Here is a 26,944-nt window from a genome sequence, read left to right on the forward strand (position 1 = left end):
CAATCTTTGCCATGTAACCATGTTCCAGGACTTTTTAGAAAGCCTGATGAGTCCTTTAAAACCTCCTTTTGGTTTTCACCTCGATTGGATCTTCCATGCTCAAGTTATGAGCTTTGACCTAAAAGGTATTTCTTGTTGACTTTTGGAGGACCTATAATCTCTTGTACCCCTCAGATGAAATGAGATGGGCAAATTTCGGGGTATGACAGCTGCCCCTGTTCAATCTTCTTAAACCTGATGAGTCAGATAGGCACGTCTGCCTATCGTGATCTAAAGGTAGAAGATGATTGGACACTGAGAATGCCCCGAAATTTGCATTTGTTGGGAAGAAGTTATGTGGGAGATGGGCTTACAGATGCCACCCAGGTAAATATCACTCCTTCTTCTCTTTTTTCTCTTTTTTTTTTTGCGAAGCAGATGCTCCTTTTTTTTGAGGAGCTACGCATTTTGATCGTAGCGTGGCCTGAAAAGGCAGTTTTGACTTTATGCAATGCTTATGATGCATGCGATGCATGATGCAGTGAGCTTCTCAAAATAAATGAGAGCGGTGTATGTATATGCAACATGTATGAATGAGGTAAGTTAGTTTAAATGATGCATGATTGTTAGTTACGTTAATCGAAGTATGTTAGTAATTCTGAAAAGAAAGATAGCACCTTTGATTGTTTGTTGATGATGTTTTGGAAGATATCACTGCCGAGGGACTAACGTGATAAACCCAATTGAGGAATCGTTTGAAAAATCTTGTATGCCTGGAAAAGCTCCTAGAAAGGATGGAATACGTCTTGAAGAAGACTTCCTGGAAAGGTTCCTGAAAAGGAATAGCGAAGACCTTCTGTTGGTCGTGTAATTGGCTTGCTATGGTCAGCAAGCTTCCGCAGTTTGTGAACCCCTCACTTACCATAGTGCTGGTAAGCTACTCGCAGTTTGTGAACCTCTCACTTACCATAGTACTGGTAAGCTACTCGCAGTTTGTGAACCTCTCACTTACCACAGTGCTGGTAAGCTACGTCGCAGTTTGTATCTCTCACCTACCATAGTTCTGGCAAGCTACGCGCAGTTTGTATCTCTCACTTACCATAGGTCTTCACTTATACAATATCTCAATCTTAACTTTTCTTCACTAACAAGTTCCCTCAAGTAGTGAAACCTCTTCTCTATATGCTTGCTCCTCCCATGTGCAATTGAGTTCTTAGCAAGATCAATAGCAAAAATGTTATCAACCAAGAGTGTAATAGTCCCACTGCCTATCTACTTCAATAAATTCATTAGCCATACGATTTGACACACACATATAATGAAGCAGCTATATACTCGACCTTACAAGACGAGAGTGCTACCACCGGTTCCTTCTTCGAACACCATGAGATTGGTGTTCCACCGAACATATAAATCTATCCAGCTGTAGACTTACGATAATCTTTATCTCTGCACCAATTGAAATCATAGACTTAAGGTTTTTCCTATCAAAGCTATTTATGATAAATTCCTTAAGAGCAACTTCATACACATCTAGAGATTTATCAGACATCTTTTACACTTGAGCAATATGATTTTTTTTCTAAAACTTCATTTCTATTTTGAAAATATTTTAATTCATTTGTCACTAGCTCGTATCCCTTTTTCAAAATTTTGATGTCTCTAACTTTATCTTGACAACGACCTGTAAGGTCTTAAATAAGAGTAACCAAATCAGAACAAGATAATTTAGAAAATACCTCATATTCTTCTTCAGAATTTGAACTAGATTTTGAGTCATATTTTGTGCCTAAAGATGTCAGAGACATCAAAACTAAATTGGCTTTTTCCTCATCTTTATCAGATTTTTCTTCCATGTCAAGTTCATCCCATGTTGCCATGAGACTCTTGTTGACTTTGTTTTTGAAGCTGTCATTTTGATAATTTCTTTTCTTTAACTTGTCCTTCTGCAGCTCTAGACAATCAACAATAAAGTGACTAGGCTTCTTACAATTGAAGCACCCCTTCTGGTCATATTTCTTATCTGTAGAACTTGATCTCTTAAAGTCATTGCTTCTTCCTAAGGACCTTCTATTCTTCTTAGCCAACTACTGAAACCTCTTGATTATAAGTGCCATCTCTTCACCATCTGATCCTTCTTTAGAACCTCCTGCAGGAGTAGCTTCTTCAGGTTCCCACACTTGAGGAGACTGAGCAGTTTGGCCAACACATTTTAAGGCAAAAGACTTAAATTTCTTTGCAGGTTCATCTCCCATGAGCTCCATCTCATGACTCTGGAGATTTCTTATCAAACTTTTAAGACTTATTTTGTTCAAATCCTTAACTTCTTGGATGGTTGTCACCTTTGGTCTATATTTGACAGGAAGACGCCTAAGAATCTTCTTGACATTCTCATAAGTTGTATAGCTTTTGTACAGAACTTGAAGTCTAGATACTAGAACTTGAATTTTTTAGAACATGATTTTATTATCTCCATCTTCCTTCATTCTGAACAACTCATATTGTTGGACCAAAAGAGTAGCATCTGCCTCTTTAACATGTTGACTACCTTCATAGGTATCACACAAGGATTCAAAACTAGTTTTGCAGTAGACTTGTCAATTATCTTGAGGTACTCAGAGTGAGGTAGAACATCTACCAAAATGCCATGCACTTTGTGATGTTTTATATATATCTTCTTTTGAGCAGGTGTGAGACTTTTTCTATCAGTAACCATTCTTACTCCATCAATTGGAATATCAATGCCATCTTCATGAATTTCCTACAACTATTCATTAAGGCTTATGATGTGAGTGTACAATTTACTTTTCCACCATTCAAACTTTGTAAAATCTCCACTGAAGGTTGGAGGTTTAGCAATACATTTGTTCTTCTCAGAAGCACTATAATAATAGTTCACAACATTTTTACCACCATTACCACCAGAGTTATCAATGGACATGTCTTTTTCTCAGGATTTTTTCTAGTGTTTAAAGCACAGACCAGAGACTGATGCCAACTAAAGGTGAGAAAAACATAAAAAAGAGGGTAAAATTGTGTTAGCTTTTTCTTTCTTATGTAAAAAGCTATTATCAAATTCTAAAATCAAAGTCTATAATCTGATATAGAGGAAAATATTTGGGTAATGCAAAACTTGCAAAACTTTATCGGGTTTGGGTAGTGCAAAACTTGCACTCGACCCGACCCGTTGCCAACCCTAGCTGTCCATAGATATGCAGAAAAACCCTGATTCAATTTCAGTGATTTTGAGCCCCTCAAGATCACATCAAATGCTTGAGAGATCAGCAGTAAGAGAATTTTTATGGATAGGTTTATCGGATAAGAACTTTCCCAAAGTAACCAACAGAACATCGAAGAGGCTAATAGAAATGAAGATGATGGAAATAAACTTTGACCTTACAAGAGTAACCAACGGAACACCAATCGCCGAGAACCACGTGAAAAGAGAGAACCATGTGAAGAGAGAGATCACCACCGCACCAGAAAACTGAAGCATAGCCTTCATCGGAAAATCTCGACACTCACTCGAAAAAAAAGGAGGAGACTACATATATCACCACAAAGACGTTCGAGATCGAAAACGAAATGAGAAGAAAACACTATCTAGAAAGAAAGCACTGTGATGAGACAAGACGAGGTAAGGAAGGCGAATAAGAGAAGAAATATTAAAAGGATCAATCCTCCTTTTTATCAACAAAGAACCCCTAAAACAAAGTTTATTGGAAATAAATAAAAGAGCATTGCTATTTGTACACTCAAAATGATACACCGTATGCCTACACCATAATAAATACATCACGTGCATGTGTTTAATTGTATCATAAAATATAAAATAATAATTATTAAATATATTAAGAAAACAAAACTGTATAATATACTGTGTAGTTGTCACATTGAGTTGTAGAAATATCATTTCTCTAAATAAAAATTGTAATTCTTTTAAACTTAAATTTGAAAATAGTTTTTTTAAAAGGAAGGTGAAATTGGTACTAGGATACCAAAAATCTTTTTATTAAAAAAATAGACAATTATAGGAGTACCTTGTAACCGGGTTGACGGACTTAATGGGCTTTTATAAAATCCAGTTAACAAGATCCAGTTCTCCCCGATTCAAATCCGCTGAATTACCACAAAACCACACTCTCTTTCAAACCCTCTTCTTCCCACACACGAGAAACAGAAACAAGGGTTATATACTTTTTTTTTTCCCTCCACAAACTCAATCTCTCTCCACTTTCACTTCCAAAACAACACAACCATGGACGGACTAAATATTCCTTACAATCCTCGTACTGTCGATGAAGTCTTTCGGGATTTCAAAGGTCGCAGAACTGCATTAGTCAAAGCCCTATCTACTGGTCAGTCTTTGTCTTCCTACTATTTTTTTTTTTTCAATTTTTTGAAATAATTTTTCTCTCTCTCTCTCTCTCTCTCTGTTTTTTTTTTGGAAAAATCAAAACCTAATTTAGTTTTTTGTTTTGTATTCTTCACCAGATGTCGACGAGTTCTTCCGGCAGTGTGATCCCGGTAACATTTATGTTCTTATAATGTTTATGTTTTTTTGTTGTTTTAATTTCGTAAAAAAAAACCGTTACGGACGTAGGTTTTTTAATTTATGTTTTAAATTTGTTTATTCTATTTTGTTTCTTTCACGTTTCACGGTTTTTTTCTTCTGTTACGCCATTTTGTATTTCCGTTTTTATTTTTTCACAGCTGCATGAGATGTTTTCCTTAATATGTAGTCAAATTGTGGCTTTAGCTGTCTATATCACTGTTGCATGTGGAATTTGAACCTATTTAGCTCGGAGGACTTGGACACAGCACGCGACGGAGACACTCTGACACCGATAATATAAAAACAAAATTTTGTCTGTAATGCTTATCTGAATTGTCTGACATATGTGATATGTGGTACGAGTTTTAGACATTGATTCAAAGAGTGCCCAAGCAAAAGAAAAACCAAATATTTGGGGACACTTCTTTGACTATTTCTACACTTGTTTGACTTTTCCAACACTTGTTTGACTTTTTCACACTTGTCTATGGGTGTCATACAAGTATCAAATACCGTGACAATTCTACTCCGTAGAGGTGTCTGTGCTTCATATATTTGAAGAAACTAATTTTCCACGTTCTGCGTTTGACAATACTGTGATGAATACAATAGTTTTCTTTAGAGTTTTAATTTTTCTCTGTATCTAATGCAGCTTCTAGTCTGTTTTATTTTTTTTTTGCGTTGTTTTAATTAGTGTCATTCATACTGTCATAATTCGATAGTTGAAATAGCAGAATGTATTTTGTGATTTTGGTTAATGTAAGTTAGTTAATTTACATGATCTTTTTGATGCAGATAAGGAAAACCTTTGTCTTTATGGATCTCCCAGTGAGCAGTGGGAGGTGAACCTGCCAGCTGAGGAAGTGCCGCCTGAGATACCGGAACCTGCATTGGGTATTAACTTTGCGAGAGATGGGATGCAAGAAAAGGATTGGTTGTCTTTGGTTGCTGTACACAGTGATGCTTGGTTAATGTCTGTGGCTTTTTATTTCGGTGCTCGGTTTGGATTCAGTAAAGCTGATAGGTATTTGTTTTCCTTAACCTTTTACAGTGATTGTTTGCCTTCTTCTCAAGATGGTGATTAATTTGAGTTGTTATCTTGCAGGAAGAAACTATTTGATATGATAAATGATCTTCCAACAGTCTTTGAAACTATTGCGGGGGTTGTCAAGAAACAAGGAAAGGAAAAGTCGTCATCGGTTTCTAATAATAGCAGTACCAAATCTAAAGCAAACCCCAAGGTAAGCAAGCTTGAAAATCAAACTAATCAATCACTGTCCACCGGCAGTTATAATTTTCTAGTTTCATAGGCTTTAGTAGTGTATTATGTTGAGTTCATGTAATCAAACTTGGATCGGGTTCTCCCGTGATTCGGCCTTAATTAAAAGTTTAAAACTCATTATCCACTTGAGACCGACCACTTGGTTAATTTGAGAGTGTAGTTTGCGTGATTGTGTGATAGCATAAACCTTGATCGCAAGGGACCCTGATCCCTCTTTTTGGAGTGAGAAATTCTGTCTTTTTGGATATAATTTTATTTGTGTGTTTTGAAACGGTATCTGGTTTAGGATTGATGTGATATTCAATAACTTAACGTTATTAATTCTTTTGGGTTTACACATGCAGCAAGGTTCTGAACCTCAGGCAAAATTTTCAAAACCAATGGCAATGCAAATGCAAATGCAATCAAAGGAAAATGACGAGGACGGTCTAGGTGTGGACGAGGAAGATGAGGAAGATGAGGAAGTTGTGGAAGATGACGAAGAGAACGGAGAGACTTTTTGTGGGGCATGCGGAGAGAGCTATGAAACTAACCAGTTCTGGATTTGCTGTGACATTTGTGAGGTGTGGTTTCATGGAAAATGCGTGAAGATTACTCAAGCAAGAGCAGATCATATCAAACAGTACAAATGTCCATCTTGCAGCAGCAAGAGAGCTCGCCCTAGTAGTTTGATATAGGAGTTTGTGTAGATTGGTGACTCTAATTTTTCTCGCTTTTATGACTACTAATTTGTTCAGTTGATCAGGCTCATAAAACTTGCCTTTAATTTTAAGGTATGTTAGTTATATTAGGTACATATGCTACTATCGAATTATTCAGAATCAGGATATTTATTGCAGAAACAGAATTTGACATAATGTTCTGTCACCTGTTTTCTTAGATTTTAATGTTCTGTACTTGGTGTTTATACTTTAGTAAATTTCATGTTATCTCTCAGAATCTTTGAGTTGAGCATGCAACAAGATCTTGTTTTACTCAGCATAGAAGTGGAAGGAGTCCTTTCCAAGTTTATGAGTTGTGCGATTTGGCACGGTGTGCTGCAATCTCACCATGAAATTGATTCGAGATTTTCTTGAAGCCTCCCAAAACCACCTGAAATTCTACATCCTTTTCATCTTCATCTCAATTTGTATACCACCATTATCAAATGGCTCCGGTGCCTTCTGCTAGTGGGATTGTGTCTCCACCATCGCAAGAACAGTCATATAATAATCGTTCTTAAGAATATTTGAACTTAGCATCTTAAATATCTGACAGTCTTAATTTTAAAATAACATAATTATGCAATTCAACCCACTCGCTCATCATCGAAGTTGAATTGGTTTGTATTTGATGTGAGAAATACAAAATTTTGACCAAATTCAAACAATAAAATGTATTTCTCTCAGCGTGTGGAAACTGATAAGTGGGGTGGATGATCTGTGATAAGTGGGGCGGATGACCTGTGGTGTTCTGTTCTAAAAGGCAAATACAAGGTTCTAATTTCTAAGCTTTGGAAGGATATATCAAGGCTAGTGCCTGATTGTGCTTAACTACGTCTACGTCTGATGGTGTATTAGAGATGGCAAAGAGATAGAACTTTGAAATGATTGTTGGATAGAGTCTGGATTGGTGATCAAGGACATGAATGTGCAGATTCCTCAACAGCTGAACATGGTTACACTGATTGATCTGGCGGGGAACAATGGTGAATGGAACTGGCAGCTTCTAGATTAGTGGCTGCCGGATTTAATCATCCAGAAAATTAAAGCGCAGCCACCACCAAATATAGATTATGAAAGATATGACTATTCTGTTTAGGTACCAGAAACAACCGCGGTAAAGGAGATGTATGTAAACTTGGTTAGAAGAGAGGATATGAATACTGATGGTATATTGATGGTATATGGAAGGAAATCTGGGAGTTGAACATGTAAAAGCGCATCAAGAGTTTTCTATGACTATTAGGATATGATAAATTATTAATGAATCTTCAAAAAATCTTGAGAGGACTAGGTGGTGCGGCGTGTATGTTGTGTTATTGCGTCTGATAATTGATGTTGTATGTTTATAGATTGTCAAAAAGCTAAATAGTTTTGGGTGAATAGAATTCAAGATAACATTTTGATGAATTTTTCACTATGGACTACAAGGAGTGGTTCCAACTGAACCTTGGCCAGAAGAAGAAGTGAAGTCGGGTTTTGACAGTGGGATGTCATTGTTTATGGTATTGACACAAACTGGAGCTACACGAGGATAGTTTGAAAGACCTCTTGTTTGGGTAGTTATGTGCAGAGGAATATATAAGAGTATGATGAAGCTAAGAGAAATAAAAATATAGCCAGGGGAAAAGTATCATCATGGTGGGGTGAAAAGCGTTAGAGGAAGGAAAATTGGTTTAAGCTCAATATGGATGGAGCTAGCAATATTAATAACAAAATGGGGCATGGTGGAATTTTTCCTGACAATAGGAAAAGGTGCAAAGGCGGCTTCTTCATTGGCGTTGGAGTTTGTAGTGCCTTTAGGGCGGAGCTTTGGGAAGTTTTAGAAGGATTAAGTCTTACTAGGCGGCTAGGTATCAGAAAAGTGGAGCTCAAAGTGGACTCGTTATCGCTTAATAAAGCATTAGATTCGGTCGTGTCTAGAGACATGGAAGGGTACACTTTGATCAAGCAAATTCATAATCTCTTGAAGATGCATGAAAATGTGAGGGGAATAGTTTGAAAAACCTATTGTCTGGGCAGAGGAAGATACAATAGTATGATGAAGCTAAAAGAAATAAAGATATAGCCACGGGAAAACTATCATCATGGTGGGGGTGGAAAACGTTAGAGGAGAATCGATTTAAGCTCAATATGGATGAAGCTAGCAATATTAATATCAAAGTGGGGCGTGGAGGAATTATTCCTAACAATAGGGAAGGGTGCAAAGGTGGCTTCTTCATAGGCATTGGAATTTGTAATGCCTTTAGGGCAGAGCGTTTGGAAGTTTTTGCAGAATTAGGTCTTACTAAGCGACTAGGTATAAAAAAAGTGGAGCTCAAAGTGGACTCGTTATCGCTTGTTAAAGCATTAGAGTCGGGCGTGTCTAGAGACATGGAAGGGTACACTTTGGTCAAGCAAATCCATAATCTCTTTAAGATGCATGAAAACGTGAGGGTGGTGCATTCTTATAGAGAAGCAAACGCATGTGCGAACACTCTTGCTAAAGCAGAGATTAATAGTATGCAACGAGTAGTTTTTTGAGAAAAGGCGCCAAATTTCATCAATTTTTTGATTGAAAGGGATGCAAGGGGTACCGTTTTTCCTAGGATGGTGGGGTAGTTTCTATTTCATTTTGGATTTAGGCCTTCTTTATAACTAAATAAATGTAATTGTATCAGATTACTGATTGGACTAAAATTGACCAAATTCAACCCATGAACACTCCTAAAAATAAGCATAATAATGAAAGAAATTAATTAATATTTTAGTTGTGTTATTTAAATATAAAATACTACTTTAGACCCTCTTTTTAATTTTTCTCACTCCCGCTTTTTACTCGTAATCTCTTTCTCTCTTTTGGATATGTTCATGCAAGAACTTATTTGATAACTCTACCGATAATGGTTGGTAAGAGTCGCAATGGATGTTACTCTATCAAAAAGTTGAGTCTGTCTTATTTGGTTTGATATGTACCTCTTTTATACTCTCATTTTTCCCGCTTGATCCAAGACAAAGGCTTTTAATACCATTCATCAGTATAATGAGAATTTATAATCATTTATTCGATAACCATTATGCGGGAGACATTGTCTGAACATACTTATAGTTGCTCATAAATGTTTGTTCGTGGATATCCTTCTGGAGTTTTGCTATAAGTCACATTGGAGAAGCTTTCTTAGGTCGAACAAGAGGTAACTTTGCCAAGGGAAGCTATCCAGAAGCTCAAGAAAAACCTTGAGTATGAGCGCATGAATGACTTTCTGTTCGGGGACTAAGGTTTTGAAAAATCCAAAGAACATGTTCTATGCCTCTTACTTAATCTCGACTTATATGAACTGGATTATTTCAAGGAGGTGGTGGATGGATGCCTGGTAGAAGAATTTGACCTTAAGTCAACCCCCGACTCTGATCCTTTTTCAAAAGCTGGAATCGTCGCCAAAGATCAGCCTCTCGAGAAGACTAATGCCGAGGTGATTCAAGATCATCAAGGAGATAATAATGTTGCACCTCTTCTGAGGAAGTCTCTTATTTTTTTTATTTCTTTGTTGTTTATTTAACCCTTTGAGGTTCTTATGTACTCCCCCCGTCCTATATTATTTGTCACATTTGGTCATTTCACATAGATTAAGAAACAATAATAAATGGAAGAGAGAGAATAACGACTTAACCAAATTATTCTAATTAACTATTGGTAATTAGTATTAATGTTAAGTGAGAAAACAATAAATTAAGAGTATTTATTAGAGAGTATAATTGGAGGATTAAATATAAAATTGCCTTGGTAATCTAAAGTGACAAGTATTTTGGAACAATTTTTTTATTTAAATGTGACAATTATTTTGAGTCGGGGAGAATAATAATTAGTATCTTTTGCTATTTTAATTTAAGTTTTCAATTTTGTTTTAATAAATTACGATGCATAAGGCATAACGATTATTTTTCTTTTTGTTACTTCAACCATTGTTTTAAGAATTTGTTTATTTAAAGTCTTATTGTTGAGTTTTAAGAATTTATTTATGGGGACAACTTCTCTACCTATTACAAAAAGTTAGGTAGTATACTTTCCACCAATCGCATTACATCATTTAATTTTGTTATATTTAATTAATTATTAAATAGTATATTTTTTGGTTGTTTCCAAAGCATTTTACACTAAAGGTAACTCTACCCAACTTTTTGTGTTGGGTAGATAAGAATTCACCTTTATTTATAAATTCATAATTTTTGAATTCTGTTCTTGGACTTCGCAAAAAAATATTATTAACCTAAATAATAATATATTAGAAAAACTCAATTCTACTCTACTGATGAGAATAATAAAATATAAATAATTTTTTAATAAAAAAAATTTATACTCCTTCCATCTCAAAATATAAAAAAAAAATTATTTTTCTTGTCTCAAAATATAAGAGAAAAAAATCATCTTAAGATAAAATTAAATGCAAATTGCATTTAACTTACACTCTCTCTCATATTTTTATAACTAACAACAAATTAAATTTTTTTTACATCTTCAAAAGCACTTTATTTTAAGAAAACCATAAGTCAAATGACTGTGTTTTTACTTTTCTTAATAAACGTGATTTTGTTTGTTTTTCTCTTATAATTTGGAATGGAAGGAGTATATTAGAAATATTTTTTATTTTATTTAATTTATACTCAATTATAAAAATACATATTTATTTAAACAGAATAAATATAAATCAATTAAAAATATATATTTTATAATAAATTTATATTTATTATAAAAACATTAATTTTTATCATTCAATATTTATGTCTAATATATAAAATCAACAACATCGTATTGTTTTTGTATTTTTGAGAATTAGTATATCTATTATTCTTAATAAAATATAAAAAAATGTGATAAATATTTATCAATCATATATAATAAACATGATTTATTTTCAAAATTGCATATTTTAAAGATATATATTTTAAAATATGAGAATGTCATATTTATATGAGAATTTGAGAATGAATCTGAACCATTGAATTTTAAAATAAATGGTGGAGATTATGAGTGAATATTTTTTTTCTCTCTCCTACATCATTTATTTTAAAATGTAGGAGAGAGAAAAAACAGATTCAGCCATAATCTCCACCATTTATTTTAAAATCCAACGGTTCAGATTCATTCTCACATTCTCATATTAATATGGCATTCTCATATGATATGCCCTCGATAAACAGATTAAAAAAAATAAATGATTGAAAATATATATTAGGATAATAAATATTACAAATAAAATGGAATTATTAAAAATCATTGATAAGTATCTTTGAAATAAAGATAAATAAATAAATAAAAAACACTTACAAAAAAAACAGAAACACATAAAATTTTGGAAGCTACTAGAAATAAACAGAATGGTAAATCAAATTAATGTTCTCCTTTCTAACTTGAAACTACTAGAAGTTTCACCTTGTTTCTCTGTGTTGTTTCATTTTTCTTGAACCTTCGAGTTTCTTCTTCCTTTTCACCCTTTAAATACTCCAATTCATCATCTCCATCATCATACAAAACATTGAAAATTATTTCATCAAAGCAGATAAAAAAATTCAGAGGAAGTTTGCGCAAATGGATTTGAGATTGGTAGGTTTGGATGCTCCGGTATTGCATGCTCTGCACCAAATGATGGACCTTTCAGACGAAAACTCTTCCGACAAGTCATCACACAATGCTCCTACAAGATCCTATGTGAGAGACGCCAAGACGATGGCTGCAACTCCGGCAGACGTGAAGGAATATCCGAATTCATACGCGTTCGTGATCGATATGCCAGGGTTGAAATCTGGTGATATAAAGGTTCAGGTTGAAGACGATAACGTGCTTGTGATAAGTGGTGAAAGGAAGAGGGAAGAAGAGAAAGAAGGTGCTAAGTATTTGATAATGGAGAGAAGAGTTGGAAAATTCATGCGAAAGTTTGTTCTACCTGAAAATGCTAATACAGATGCTGTTTCGGCAGTGTGTCAAGATGGGGTTCTCAGTGTTACGGTTGAGAAATTGCCTCCGCCTCAGCCTAAGAAGCCTAGGACTATTGAGGTTAAGATTGCTTGAAATTGAAACCTTGTTTTGAATTATCATGATCTTTGGGGCAGAGGAGCACGGTGTGGTTTTTTAAGGTTGTTTTTTTTTTCTTATATTTTGTTGTTGGAATTATTACTGGAGTTAGTTTGGTTTTGATGCACCAGGAGGATGTTTAGATTGTTGTACGGAATCAGCTGTAACTTTGATTTGTAATGCAATGAAGTGGTTCTGTTTTGGATTCACTCTGTTCTCTCTGCATTTTTTCCAGAATGAGTTATTGGTAACAAAATTAGTTGTTCAGGTGGAAAATAAAGTGTTCATATTATAAAGACCTATGATTGGATAGTGTATCTGAAAATTACCATGGTGATAAGCAGTTCCATTGTATGAAAGAATCTAGAATGTATTGAGAGGCAGTGTATAAAGGGAGTGACATACTAGAGACTTCCTATCTCTTTGTTACACAAATAAATTCTGAGTTCAAGAATTAGTCATATAGCTTAACTAGATTGCTTAAGAAACTTATCTCTTTTTTGTCAAGGAAATCTACACAAGCATTACTTTATCAGAGAATGTGATAAAGAGAAGTATCGCAATCTAAATTCGTATGTTTTTTTTAATAATGACTTTTGACATACTAGAATAATGGTGGAACTTGGAAATCCACTGTGCATCATATAAACCACATGCTGGGAATTAGAGAAATGCCCTAATAAAAATATCCTTCAATAGTTGTGTTAATTGGGATTTTATTTTCAATAAGCTATTTATACATATATTCAGTATAGAATGTTAATTGTGATATTGTTTTTAGTTGTCAAAGAGATTTAATTGCAATTTAAGTCCCTTTATTATTATTTTTTAAATTTTGATTCTTTTATTTTAAAAATTAGCATTTTAGTTTTCTTTTAAAGTTTTTTTTGTGTAATTTTTGTTTCTATATTTTACTTTTTTTTTTATTAATTCTTATTTTAGTCACATTTTCATCAGAAAATTCAAAAGGGGATCAAAATCGTGGTTTTAAAAATGGGGGACGAAAATCTAAAAAAAAAAAAATGATCAAAATTGCAATTAGCATGAATTATATGCAACTATTACTCCGACCAAATCAATCGACTAGTTCAAAAAAATCAATCTTGATATCGATGACGACTAACATTTGATCATCTTTTAAAAGAAGCTTCCATGCACGAAGGAACATTAGTGTCGTCTATAATCCACTGCTTCATCTTTTGGCCTATAATACTAGATCCAACCTTAGACGGTTGACGCTCTTGCACCTCGTCTAATGGACGGGGAAATCCAAGCGCGTATAGTTTTTATTGTAGATCCACCTCAAAAAGGAAACAGCACACTTCACAACATATTCTCAGGTCAAGTTGCAAAAAATGAAACAAACACTTTGCAGAGAAACCTAGTGATAATATTTAACTGACAATTCATAGTTTTTGAACTTTAGAACGAATGACTTTGGGAGGATAGAGTTTTGAATCACCACCGTTTTCAAACTTCATGGCGTCACAATAACATGGTAACCAACCTGGCCCATGCATGAAGGGTAGACAGGGTCATCGTAGGTAAAAAAACACGGTCTCTCTAAACTAAGAGGGACTTCTCCGTATTCTCTCTGTCCTATATTTGTAAGCAAATGTCATTTTTAAGTTTACTAAATAATTAATGTATTTGATATATATGTAGATCAAATACATTAATTATTCAATGAACATAAAAAACATTTGCTTATAATATAAGACGGAAGAGTACATTACAAACAAGAAAAATTATGCCTAAGGGCTCATGGTTGACATCATCAAAGAACCATTAATTCCTCTTCCTCTTGGAGAAGAAGAATTTCTAATTCAATTCTTTCACTAGGAGGATCAGTACCTTATCAATCGAGAACTTCCAAAAAGAAAAAAAGAAAATGAATACTTATGACGAAACAATTGAACCTGATAAGCACATGGAATTGATTGACATCCTTCTAAATTTTCAAAGTACAAGGGCCAAACTAATGTGAGTTGTTTTTCCTCTCCCTCAAGTTTGGAGCCATGATCTAGTTTAGGAGATTGAAGAAGAAATTTATCAACTTATAAAGTGAATTTCGTTGGCACTTTTCTAGATATTTTAGGATCTCTCAAGTCAACCAACTCAAACTCGCACCTTTAATTAAGTCCGTGATGTCCTATTCTATTTTTTACAGACTTTTTTAGATTAGGCTAAAAGGAGCGGACATGCCTATTTGTCACCTTTATCCATTCCGTTACACATTTAATTTATCTGAAAATAATCGTTATAGACAATGTTTATTCAACTTTGAGATAAAAATTAAATTAATACTTCGATACCTTTGAATTTAGCTGAGTATCAGTACTCTTAGCCAATCAAACAACATTTCGATACCTTTAAATTTAATTAAATTTAATTGAATATTATATCCTCATTCAATCAAACCATTTAATTTAATGTCAAGTCACTTTTTTATTTAATTTAAGCTTAAAATAAATTAAAATTTTAAAATAATTTTAAATAAAGATAATAGTATCCAACTTAAACTAATGAGAACCAAAAAATTTACTTAAAACTTTTATTTAATTATTTCAATTTAATTTAAATTTTACACATCCATCAGCATAAATGTATTTATTTTTCAAAATAAAAGTATGAGATTAAAATATAATTTTTCAAATTATATGATACTAAACAATTTTAAAACTGAGCTATACGAATATGGAGAGGTGCATTAATGAATGTTAAAAAATTTGATTGAATTTATATTGAAAAAGAATGAAAAGATGAAAAAGGTTTTTTATTTGCTCAGACTATAGGAAAGGTTCGGGAAGATACTAGAAATAAAAAGAACTCTAAACAAAGAGAATGTTAAGAAAAACCACATGGTCAAATGGTTCTCGAAGTTTCACAACACCTGCGTTTCTTCTTGTAATCATTTTTCTTGAACCTTCCAGTTTCTTCTTCCTTTTCACCCTTTAAATACTCCAATTCACCATTTCTATCACCACACAAGACATTGAAAATCATTTCATCAAAGTAGATAAAAAATTGAGAGGAAGTGTGCGAAGATGGATTTCAGATTGGTAGGTTTGGATGCTCCTGTATTGCATGCTCTGCACCAAATGATGGACCTTTCTGACGACAATTCTTCCGGCAAGTCATCATCACACAATGCTCCGACACGGTCGTACGTTAGAGACGCGAAGGCGATGGCTGCAACTCCGGCGGGCGTGAAGGAATATCCAAATTCGTACGTGTTTGTGATCGATATGCCAGGTTTGAAATCTGGAGACATAAAGGTTCAGGTTGAAGACGATAACGTGCTTGTGATAAGTGGTGAAAGGAAGAGGGAAGATGAGAAAGAAGGTGTTAAGTATTTGAGAATGGAGAGAAGAGTTGGAAAATTCATGCGAAAATTTGTTCTTCCTGAGAATGCTAATACCGATGCTGTTTCTGCTGTATGTCAAGATGGGGTGCTGAGTGTTACTGTTGAGAAATTGCCTCCTCCTCAACCTAAGAAGCCCAGAACTATTGAGGTTAAGGTGGCTTGAAACTTAGTTTTGAACAATGATATAATATAATGTGTTTGTGTGTTGATGATATTTGGAACAGAGGAGTACAATGTTGTATTTTAAGGTTGTTCTTTTTTATGTTTAGCATTTGGGATTTGTTTTTTTTTTTTTTTTTTTGTAGGAAATTTGATTTGATGTACTACAAGGATCTTTGGGGTGCTGAGTGTAACTTTGAATGAAATTGCAACATAGTAGCTGTTTGTTTTTATGGTTCAGTTTTGGATGTTGTGTTCATTCTGTTCCATCTTTTCCAGGAATAAGTTTGCGCTAACAAAATAAATTGATATGACAACGACAAGCAGTTTCATTGTAGAAGGTAGAGCTGTCAAAATGGGTTAGTTCATATGCGCCGGCCTATCAGGCCCGATAAATCATAGGGCTTGGGTTTTAAAATTAGAGCCCATATTTTTCAGGGCCTTTTCAGCCTAGCCCTGAAAAGTCCGCTACCCATTTGGACTAGCTCAAATGAGTCGTGGGTAGCTCATTAGGCCTGCATATTTATAATTTTTTTTAAAAAATATTTATATTTATATTATCTTACTCCAAAATAGCATATTAATTTTTCTCACTTCACTAAATTTTATCTCTATTTTATTCAATCTTTCTCTTTTAAATATTATACATTAATATAATCAATATTTTTTCATCGTATTATATTAGTTTTTCTTTTATAATAAATATTCAAGTATTATTTTATACATATATTATATTTAGAAATACATTATAGTGTCTATAAGAGATAATATAGTACTTAAAAATTGTATTATGTTTAAAATAACATAGTTTTTAATTTTATTTATAATAAATATTATGGAATTTTTATTTTAATTTTTTAAATAAAAAAGCTCATTTAGAGCCGGGTAGGCTGAAGCCCATCTAGGGCCGGACTCGGGTAGTAAATCTCGAGCCCATATTACACAGGGTCTTTTTTGTCCAGCTCTGAAAAGTCCAGGGCCCGCCAGGGTCGGCCTGTTTAGGGTCGGGTAGTTCATATCGACAGTTCTAGTAGAAGGAACCTAGAATATTGAGAGGCAGCATAAAAGGAAATATTAGGCTGGAGAAAGATTGGAGTTTTTCTAACCTCAAAGTGAGAGAGAACCCCCTCTATTAGATAAACTATTTTTTTAAAAAAAAAAAGGCAAAAGAAGCAAATTAATTAAAAGAAAATTGTTATAATTCACAAAAGGAAGCTTCTATGACGAAGGGTTATTTAGAAATGGATTCTGTTGTGTTATATGAGGGTATGTAATTCTCATTCTTTGGATTAATTAAAAGATGTGTTCATTATTTATAATAAAAAAGATAATTATCATTTTCAACTTTTAGCGGGCGTTATTTCAATTCGGTTTAAGACTCGCAATCATCATTTAGACTCTGACTTAGACTTTGTCAAGATGGATGTGTTCATCATCTTCAATTACATCTCATGAACAAAAAATTTGAAAATCACCAAATCAATCAATTAATTCACACATTATATATCGTAGGAATCGAAATTTCACCACAATTTCAAATATGTATTCAAAAATGCAAAACAGGCTGTGAATTTGACAAATTGAAACAAAAAAATGGCGTGATACTCGAATACAAACACATTCGATCCAGTTTGATTATGAGGTTTTATGAAAAACTAATTATAGAATCGAGTTCATGGTGAAATCCTACTTTTAATGGTGTATTCATTTGTTTGACACAATTAAGAATAATGATTTTGTCATTTTTGTGTTCTTGATTTCACGAGAGTTTTTGAATTTTTTTTTTTGAAAATCAACGAATTAGTTCACAAATTATATACAGTTGGAACCATAATTTCACCTAGATTTTAAATTGCAAAACATGTTGTGAATTTGATAAATCGAAGCAAAAAAGTGGCGTGAGACTCGAATACAAATATGTTCGATTTATCTTGGTTATGAGGTTTTACGAAAAATTAATTATAGAATCATGTTTGTGGTAAAATTCTGGTTCTAAGGGTGTATTCATTTGCTTGAAACAGTTAAGAATAATGATTTTTCCATTTTTGTTCCTGAGTTCATGAAAGTTCTTGAACATAATTTTTTAAAATCCTAGTTAAACGTGTTTTTCATGCAATGACTGATCTAGAGATTTATAGATGTACAAGATGAACATGAAAATTTGAATTTAGATGTACAAGATGAAAATTAAAGATTTTGATCTATGACGTACACGGAGGATACATAGTAATGGTGTGCACCATATAATCCTGGCATTGACTTAGTCAATACTGAAAATTTTTAAGTCAATACTGCTTTTTGATTGGTCAAATTTATAACTTCATTAAAAAAGTTAATTTGATTTCACCTTAGAATTTTATTTCACAAAAACCTCAAAAATATAACTACAACCAGCATTTTAAATGTTGTGGTCTGTATGAGGCTAGATTACAAAATGCCTACAAATTAAAGTGACACGTGCCTACAAAGTGAGCCATGTAAGTAGGTATATGGGAAATTATGGAAAGATATACACTGACAAACTTTGAAGTGGATTCTGAGATACATAAAAGGATCCATGAGTATGGTGTTAGAACAAGATTTGTTCTGATCAATTATCTTAGTTTTGATGATAACAATAATATGAATTTTGCTTAAGATAATATGGTACTCTAATCCAATGCAATTTCCCTTTCAGGAAATATATAAAAGAGTACGCATAATTCAGCGCTCAGAAGCTTTGTCTCAAAGGGTTCAGCATGCAACATCAGAACATGGTCTGGCAAGACATCAGAAGATGGTCGAAGCAGAATCAGAACATGGGTCTATGGAAGCATCAGAAGAACAAGAGAACAGAAGCACTGAAGCTCAGAAGATGGTATCACGCAACAGAAGCACTTCAAGGTCAGAAGATCAGAAGATGCTATGCACCAAGCTGTTTGACTCTGATGATATTCAAACGTTATATTCACAAACATCAGATCAGAAGAAAGTACAAGTGGCAGGCTACGCTGACTGACAAAAGGAACGTTAAAAGCTATTAAAGGCTACGTCAGTAGACACAGCGTGAACAAGGCTCGAGGTAGTTGACAAAAGCGTATAACATTAAATGCGATGCTGTACGGAACACGCAAAGCATTAAATGCACTCAACGGTCATCTTCTCCAACGCCTATAAATATGAAGTTCTGATGAGAAGCAAGGTTAACGATCCTGAACAAAACAACGCTTATTAACTTGCTGAAACTCTGTTCAAATCCAAAGCTCAGAATCTTCATCTTCATCAAAGCTCACTACATTGCTGTTGTAATATCTTAGTGAGATTAAGCTTAAACGATAAGAGAAATATCACAGTTTGTGATTATAGCTTTTAAGAAGCATTTGTAAACTCTTGAATTGATTACATTAAGTTGTAAGGAACTAGAGTGATCGTGTGGATCAGAATACTCTAGGAAGTCTTAGAGGTTATCTAAGCAGGTTGTAACTAGAGTGATCGTGTGGATCAGTAGACTCTAGAAAAGTCTTAGAGGGTATCTAAGCAGTTGTTCCTGGAGTGATCAGTGTGTGATCAGTAGACTCTGGAAGACTTAGTTGCTGACTAAGTGGAGAACCATTGTAATCCGTGCGATTAGTGGATTAAATCCTCAGTTGAGGTAAATCATCTCTGCGGGGGTGGACTGGAGTAGTTTAGTTAACAACGAACCAGGATAAAAATAACTGTGCAATTTATTTTTATCTGTCAAGTTTTTAAAGCTACACTTATTCAAACCCCCCCTTTCTAAGTGTTTTTCTATCCTTCAATTGGCATCAGAGCGCCGGTTCTAAGGTGCAAGCACTTAACCGTGTTTAGAAAAGATTCAGGAAGAGAAAAACGCTTTAGTAAAAGATGGTTGATGAAAGTGAAAAGTCTACACCTGCATCTACATCTGGCTCTGCTGAGCAATACAACGGTAACAATGGTTATACTAGACCGCCGGTATTTGATGGTGAAAACTTTGAATACTGGAAAGATAAACTGGAAAGTTACTTTCTTGGTCTAGATGGTGATCTATGGGATCTTCTGATGGATGGTTACAAACATCCAGTAAATGCAAATGGCGTAAAGCTGACAAGGCAAGAAATGAGTGATGATCAAAAGAAGATTTTCAGGAATCATCATAAATGCAGAACTGTTTTGCTGAATGCTATCTCTCATGCTGAGTATGAGAAGATATCAAACAGGGAAACGGCCTATGATATATATGAGTCCTTGAAAATGACTCATGAAGGAAATGCTCAAGTCAAGGAGACTAAAGCTCTTGCTTTAATCCAGAAGTATGAAGCCTTCAAGATGGAAGATGATGAAGACATTGAAAAGATGTTTTGAAGATTTCAAACTCTTACTGCTGGATTGAGAGTTCTTGACAAAGGATACACCAAGGCTGATCATGTAAAGAAGATCATCAGAAGCTTACCCAGAAGATGGGGTCCTATGGTGACTGCATTCAAGATTGCAAAGAATCTGAATGAAGTCTCTCTGGAAGAGCTTATCAGTGCCTTGAGAAGCCATGAAATTGAGCTGGACGCAAATGAGCCTCAAAAGAAAGGTAAGTCTATTGCATTAAAATCTAATATCAAGAAATGCACTAACGCTTTTCAGGCTAGAGAAGAAGATCCTGAAGAATCAGAATCTGAAGAAGAAGATGAACTGTCTTTGATCTCCAGAAGGCTAAATCAACTCTGGAAGACCAAGCAAAGGAAGTTCAGAGGCTTCAGAAGTTCAAAGAGATTCGAACATGGAGAATCTTCTGATGACAGAAGATCTGACAAAAAGAAGGTCATGTGCTATGAATGCAATGAGCCAGGACACTTCAGGAATGAATGTCCAAATCTTCAGAAGGAAAATCCCAAGAAGAAGTTTCATAAGAAGAAAAGTCTTATGGCAACCTGGGATGAGTCAGAAGATGATTCAGACTCTGAAGATGAGCAGGCTAACTGTGCGCTGATGGCGACAGAAGATGACAAATCAGAATCTACATCAGAATCAGATTCTGAAGAGGTATTTTCTGAACTTACTAGAGATGAGTTAGTTTCCGGTCTAACTGAACTTCTGGAACTCAAGTCTCAGATTAGTCTCAAATACAAAAAGCTGAAAAAGCTATTTGAATTTGAAACAAAGAAGCTTGAGTTGGAAAATTCTGAATTAAAAGAAAAACTTTTAAAATTATCCAATAATGTTGGATCTCCGTCTGATTCAGAAAAATCCACTCCTAGTCTAAACCATATTCTGAAAGAATATGATTTAAGTTTCAGGAAGTTCTTATCTAGAAGTATTGGCAGAAGACAGCTAGCTTCTATGATATATGCTGTGTCTGGAAACAAAAGAGTAGGCATTGGTTTTGAGGGTGAAACCCCATACAAACTTGAACCTATTGATGAAATGAAATTCACATACAAGCCATTGTATGATCAGTTCAAGTATGGCCACTCCCATGATATTAGGCACACTTCACATGCTCAAAGCTTTCACATAACACACACCAAAAAGCATGTGACACAACCTAGGAAATATCATGAAACTCACATTAAGAATTATCATGTTGTTCCTCCTATTGCTTACAATGTTAAACCCAAGTTCAATCAGAACTTGAGAAAATCTAACAAGAAAGGACCCAAGAAAATGTGGGTACCTAAGGATAAGATTATTCCTATTGCAGATATCCTTGACTGCAAAAAGGACAAAGCACAACATGTCATGGTACCTGGACTCTGGATGCTCACGACACATGACAGGAAGAAGGTCTATGTTCCAAGACCTGGTGCTTAAGTCTGGAGGAGTAGTCAAGTTTGGAGGAGATCAGAAGGGCAAGATAATTGGCTCTGGAACTATAAAGTCTGGTAACTCTCCTTCCATTTCTAATGTACTTCTTGTAGAAGGATTAACACATAACCTCTTATCTATCAGTCAATTGAGTGACAATGGTTATGATATAATCTTTAATCAAGAGTCTTGCAAGGCTGTAAATCAGAAGGATGGCTCAATCCTATTTACAGGCAAGAGGAAGAACAACATTTATAAGACAGATCTGCAAGATCTTATGAGTCAGAAGGTGACTTGTCTTATGTCTGTTTCTGAAGAGCAGTGGGTCTGGCACAGAAGATTAGGTCATGCTAGTTTGAGAAAGATTTCTCAGATTAACAAACTGAATCTGGTCAGAGGACTCCCTAATCTGAAATTCAAATCAGATGCTCTTTGTGAAGCATGTCAGAAGGGCAAGTTCTCCAAACCTGCATTCAAGTCCAAGAATGTTGTGTCTACCTCAAGGCCATTAGAACTCTTGCACATTGATCTGTTTGGCCCAGTCAAAACAGCATCTGTTAGAGGGAAGAAATATGGATTAGTCATCGTAGATGATTATAGCCGCTGGACATGGGTAAAATTCTTAAAACACAAGGATGAGACTCATTCAGTGTTCTTTGATTTCTGCATTCAGATTCAATCTGAAAAAGAGTGTAAAATCATAAAGGTCAGAAGTGATCATGGTGGTGAATTTGAGAACAGATCCTTTGAAGAATTCTACAAAGAAAATGGTATTGCCCATGATTTCTCTTGTCCTAGAACTCCACAGCAAAATGGGGTTGTAGAACGAAAGAATAGGACTCTGCAAGAAATGGCCAGAACCATGATCAATGAAACCAATATGGCTAAGCATTTCTGGGCAGAAGCAATAAACACTGCATGCTATATTCAGAATAGAATCTCTATCAGACCTATTCTAAATAAGACTCCTTATGAATTGTGGAAGAATAGAAAGCCCAACATTTCATATTTCCATCCTTTTGGATGTGTATGCTTTATTCTGAACACTAAAGATCATCTTGGTAAGTTTGATTCCAAAGCACAAAAATGTTTCCTTCTTGGATATTCTGAACGCTCAAAAGGCTACAGAGTATACAATACTGAAACATTGATTGTAGAAGAATCAATCAATATCAGGTTTGATGATAAGCTTGGTTCTGAAAAACCAAAGCAGTTTAATAATTTTGCAGATTGTGATATTGATATATCAGAAGTTGTTGAGCCAAGAAGCAACGCATCAGAAGCAGAGCTTCTCAGAAGCAAAGAATCTGAAGATCAAGTATCAGCTTCTCTGGAGGATCTAAGCATTTCTGAAGAACCATCTGTCAGAAGATCATCCAGACTCATCTCTGGTCATTCAGAAGATGTCATTCTTGGAAAGAAGGATGATCCAATCAGAACAAGAGCATTCCTTAAGAACAATGCAGACTGTCAATTAGGTCTTGTATCTTTGATCGAGCCAACTTCTGTTGATCATGCTCTAGAAGATCTAGACTTGATAATTGCTATGCAAGAAGAACTGAATCAGTTTACAAGGAATGATGTTTGGGATCTTGTTCCTAGACCAGATGGATTCAATATAATTGGTACAAAATGGGTCTTCAGAAACAAGCTCAGTGAGAAAGGTGAAGTGGTAAGGAACAAAGCCAGACTGGTGGCTCAGGGTTATAGTCAGCAAGAAGGGATTGATTATACAGAAACCTTTGCACCAGTGGCCAGGTTAGAATCTATTCGTCTATTAATTTTATTTGCCACTCAACATAACATCACTCTTTATCAGATGGATGTTAAGAGTGCCTTCTTAAATGGTTATATAGATGAAGAAGTTTATGTCTATCAACCTCCTGGTTTTGAAGACTCTATGTCTCCTAATCATGTTTTTAAACTTAAAAAATCATTGTATGGATTGAAACAGGCTCCCAGAGCTTGGTATGAACGCTTAAGTTCTTTCCTTCTGGATAATGGTTTCACTAGAGGAAAAGTGGACACTACTCTCTTTTGTAAAACCTTTAAAAGGGATATTTTAATTTGTCAAATATATGTAGATGATATTATTTTTGGAACATCTAATGCTACACTTGGAAAGGAGTTTGCTGAGTCTATGCAGGCTGAGTTTGAAATGAGCATGATGGGAGAACTCAAGTATTTCCTTGGAATACAAATAAATCAAACATCAGAAGGAACGTATGTTCACCAAACCAAGTATGTGAAGGAACTTCTGAAGAAGTTTAATCTTCTAGACTGCAAAGAAGCCAAAACTCCTATGCATCCAACATGCATCCTAGGTAAGGATGAGGTAAGTAAGAAGGTAGATCAGAAGTTATACAGAGGTATGATTGGATCTCTTCTATATCTGACTGCTTCTAGACCTGACATTCTATTCAGTGTTTGTTTGTGTGCTAGATTCCAATCAGATCCTAGAGAATCTCATTTAACTGCTGTTAAGAGAATTCTAAGGTATCTGAAAGGTACTACTAATGTTGGCTTAGTTTACAGAAAATCTAAAGAATACAACTTAGTAGGATTCTGCGATGCTGACTATGCTGGAGACAGAATTGAAAGAAAAAGTACTTCAGGAAGTTGCCAATTTCTTGGAAGTCATTTGATCTCTTGGTATAGCAAGAAGCAAGCAACTATTGCTCTATCAACAACAGAAGCAGAATATGTCGCTGCTGCTGGTTGTAGTACACAGATGCTCTGGATGAAGAGTCAGTTAGAAGATTATCAGATATTTGAGAGTAACATTCCTATATTCTGTGATAATACTTCTGCTATATGTTTATCTAAGAATCCTATTCTTCATTCAAAAGCTAAACATATTGAGATTAAACATCATTTCATAAGGGACTATGTTCAGAAGGGTGTTATATCTTTAAACTTTGTTGATACAGACCATCAATGGGCTGATATCTTTACAAAACCCCTGGCTGAAGATAGGTTTAAGTTCATTCTGAAGAACATCAGTATGGATTTATGCCCAGAATGAGAAGATGAGAAGTTCTTATGTATGAGTATCTTCTGAAATGAAAATGGATTATTTTTTATATATCAGAAGTTCTGATTGAAATCTTTTAGAAATTATGATTCGGTTATTACTAACGTTTCATTGTCTAAGTTGATTCAGAACCTCTTTTAAAGCAAAACAGCTGTTACGTTTTTGTCTCGGGATGGTAAACCTGTCGTTACTATTCATGGATAAACGTGCGTGCAGTTGAAGGGACGCCGACCATAGGTAACTGTGCTAGTCACCTCATTTGTCTTTATTATCTCTCCTCACGTCACGTAACATTAAATGCTATTCATCAGTCGTTTCATTTTATTTTCTTTTAAATACTCTTCAAACACTTCTCCTTCTCTCTCATATTTTCTCTATTCACTCTATTTTTTTTTGCATTCATATCAAACCCTACCTGTTCATTTTCTGCAAATCCATCATGAACTCCTCATCAAGCCCAGGAAATCATGAATATGATCAAAACAACAAAAGAAAAGCTGTTGAAACATCACCTTCCAAACCCAAAAAGATAAAAATCACCTATGATCCTCTCAAGGTGAATCCATTCGAAGCAATGTTATTTGGAAACTATTCCAGACGTGTGTTTCAACCCCCTGGTGAAAGCCCTCCATCATCTCCATCTTCTTCCTCATCTTGTTTCCTTCTAGACTCAACTTCCTCTTCATCTAACCTTTCCTCTCCCTTAACCCATTCCGAAGAAATCTCTTCATCTTCACCCGCTGAGAATGTTGTCTCTGATAAAGATTGTGGAAGATCTGCATCAGAACCAAGTCTCCTTGACCCCTCGCCTGGAAGCCCAAGAAGCAGTCAATGAGGCGTTTCACTCCTTCATGGCATGCTGGCACAGACTTTGTCTTAGCTAGGGTCTTAGGTTTTGGTCTTTGTAGTTTTCTTTTTCTTGTTGCATCTGCTTGTTAAACATCTTCATGTAATATCTTTTGATTATCAATGAAAAGTTTCTTTGCTTTTACATTCCAGTGATTCTATTTGTCGTTTTATGCATCTGAATCTTTTGAAATATTGCTTTTTGATGTTATGACAAAAAGGGGGAGAAGATAAATGATAAATGATTTGATTAATCTATCAGTTGCTGGGTAAAGCTCCCACACATTTACTAACAAGAACTGCAAGTTCTATATGGTTTAAGTGTTTTGCAGGTATAAAGAAGTGAAGAGAATCTTCAAAGCAAACACAAGAAGCAAAACCATAAGAAGCGTTATTCTGTAAAAAGAATAAGCTCATGGAAACTGAAGCAAGCTGAGTGCTGTCAAGCTTCAGAGATCAGAAGCAAGAAAGAAGAATGAATCAGAAGCACTGATAATAGAATTTGATCCATTTTTTTGTCTATTTGTTTTGACAAAATTCTATTTGCTCTGATACATTATTTTAGCCTATATAGCTCTGATATATATATGGCTCTGATACTCATTCATGCTGACTTTTGTCGTTTAGTTTTTGTTCTGTAACATTTCAGGATGTAGAGATGCGCTGATGATGCTCTGGTACATTCAACAATGTTCTGATACAAATCTAGCATGAAGTGATGTTAGTAGACATTCAAAGTTCTGAAGCTATCCGAGGGAAGCAGAAATCAGAAGATGTGAATGTTCTAAAAGATCCAGAAAACTCAAGTTCTGAAGCTGTCCTGAATGGAAGCAGAAATCAGAAGCTGTGAATGTTCTGAGGATCAAAGAAATTCAAGTTCTGAAGCTGTCCTAGATGGAAGCAGAAATCAGAAGCTGTGAATGTTCTGAAGATCAAAGAAATTCAAGTTCTGAAGCTGTCCTAGATGGAAGCAGGAATCAGAAGCTGTGAGTGTTCTAAGGATCTAAAGAAATTCTAGTTCTGAAGCTGTCCAATGGAAGCAGAAGTCAGAAGCTATGAATTCTCTGAAGGCAGAAGCTTATATGATCGTCTCTACCGAAATAATCAGGGAAGTCTTTTATTAAAGTTCTTCGAGTATTTATTTCAGGGGGAGATTATTTATCTCAGGGGGAGATTGTTAATCTCAGGGGGAGA

At 34.8% G+C, this 26,944-nt stretch overlaps 3 protein-coding genes across 3 annotated transcripts; all 3 read left to right on the forward strand.

The window, feature by feature from the left end:
• The first annotated feature begins 4,077 nt into the window (after positions 1-4,077).
• Positions 4,078-6,588, forward strand: LOC131645002 (PHD finger protein ALFIN-LIKE 4-like). Its single transcript, XM_058915649.1, has 5 exons — positions 4,078-4,337; positions 4,474-4,506; positions 5,330-5,558; positions 5,640-5,775; positions 6,161-6,588. Exons 1-5 carry the CDS (start codon positions 4,238-4,240, stop codon positions 6,491-6,493), a joined length of 831 nt encoding a protein of 276 aa, XP_058771632.1. The 5' UTR covers positions 4,078-4,237; the 3' UTR covers positions 6,494-6,588.
• A 5,347-nt stretch (positions 6,589-11,935) lies between these two features.
• LOC131624046 (17.9 kDa class II heat shock protein-like) lies at positions 11,936-13,073 on the forward strand. Its single transcript, XM_058895042.1, has one exon. The coding sequence runs from the start codon at positions 12,084-12,086 to the stop codon at positions 12,561-12,563; it is 480 nt and encodes a 159-aa protein (XP_058751025.1). The 5' UTR covers positions 11,936-12,083; the 3' UTR covers positions 12,564-13,073.
• A 2,416-nt stretch (positions 13,074-15,489) lies between these two features.
• On the forward strand, positions 15,490-16,430 carry LOC131624051 (17.9 kDa class II heat shock protein-like). The gene is made up of 2 exons (XM_058895048.1): positions 15,490-16,081; positions 16,372-16,430. Exons 1-2 carry the CDS (start codon positions 15,614-15,616, stop codon positions 16,375-16,377), a joined length of 474 nt encoding a protein of 157 aa, XP_058751031.1. The 5' UTR covers positions 15,490-15,613; the 3' UTR covers positions 16,378-16,430.
• The last annotated feature ends 10,514 nt before the right edge of the window (positions 16,431-26,944 follow it).

The sequence above is a fragment of the Vicia villosa genome, linkage group LG1 (genome assembly GCF_029867415.1).
Source record: "Vicia villosa cultivar HV-30 ecotype Madison, WI linkage group LG1, Vvil1.0, whole genome shotgun sequence".
NCBI classification, from domain to species: Eukaryota; Viridiplantae; Streptophyta; class Magnoliopsida; order Fabales; family Fabaceae; genus Vicia; species Vicia villosa.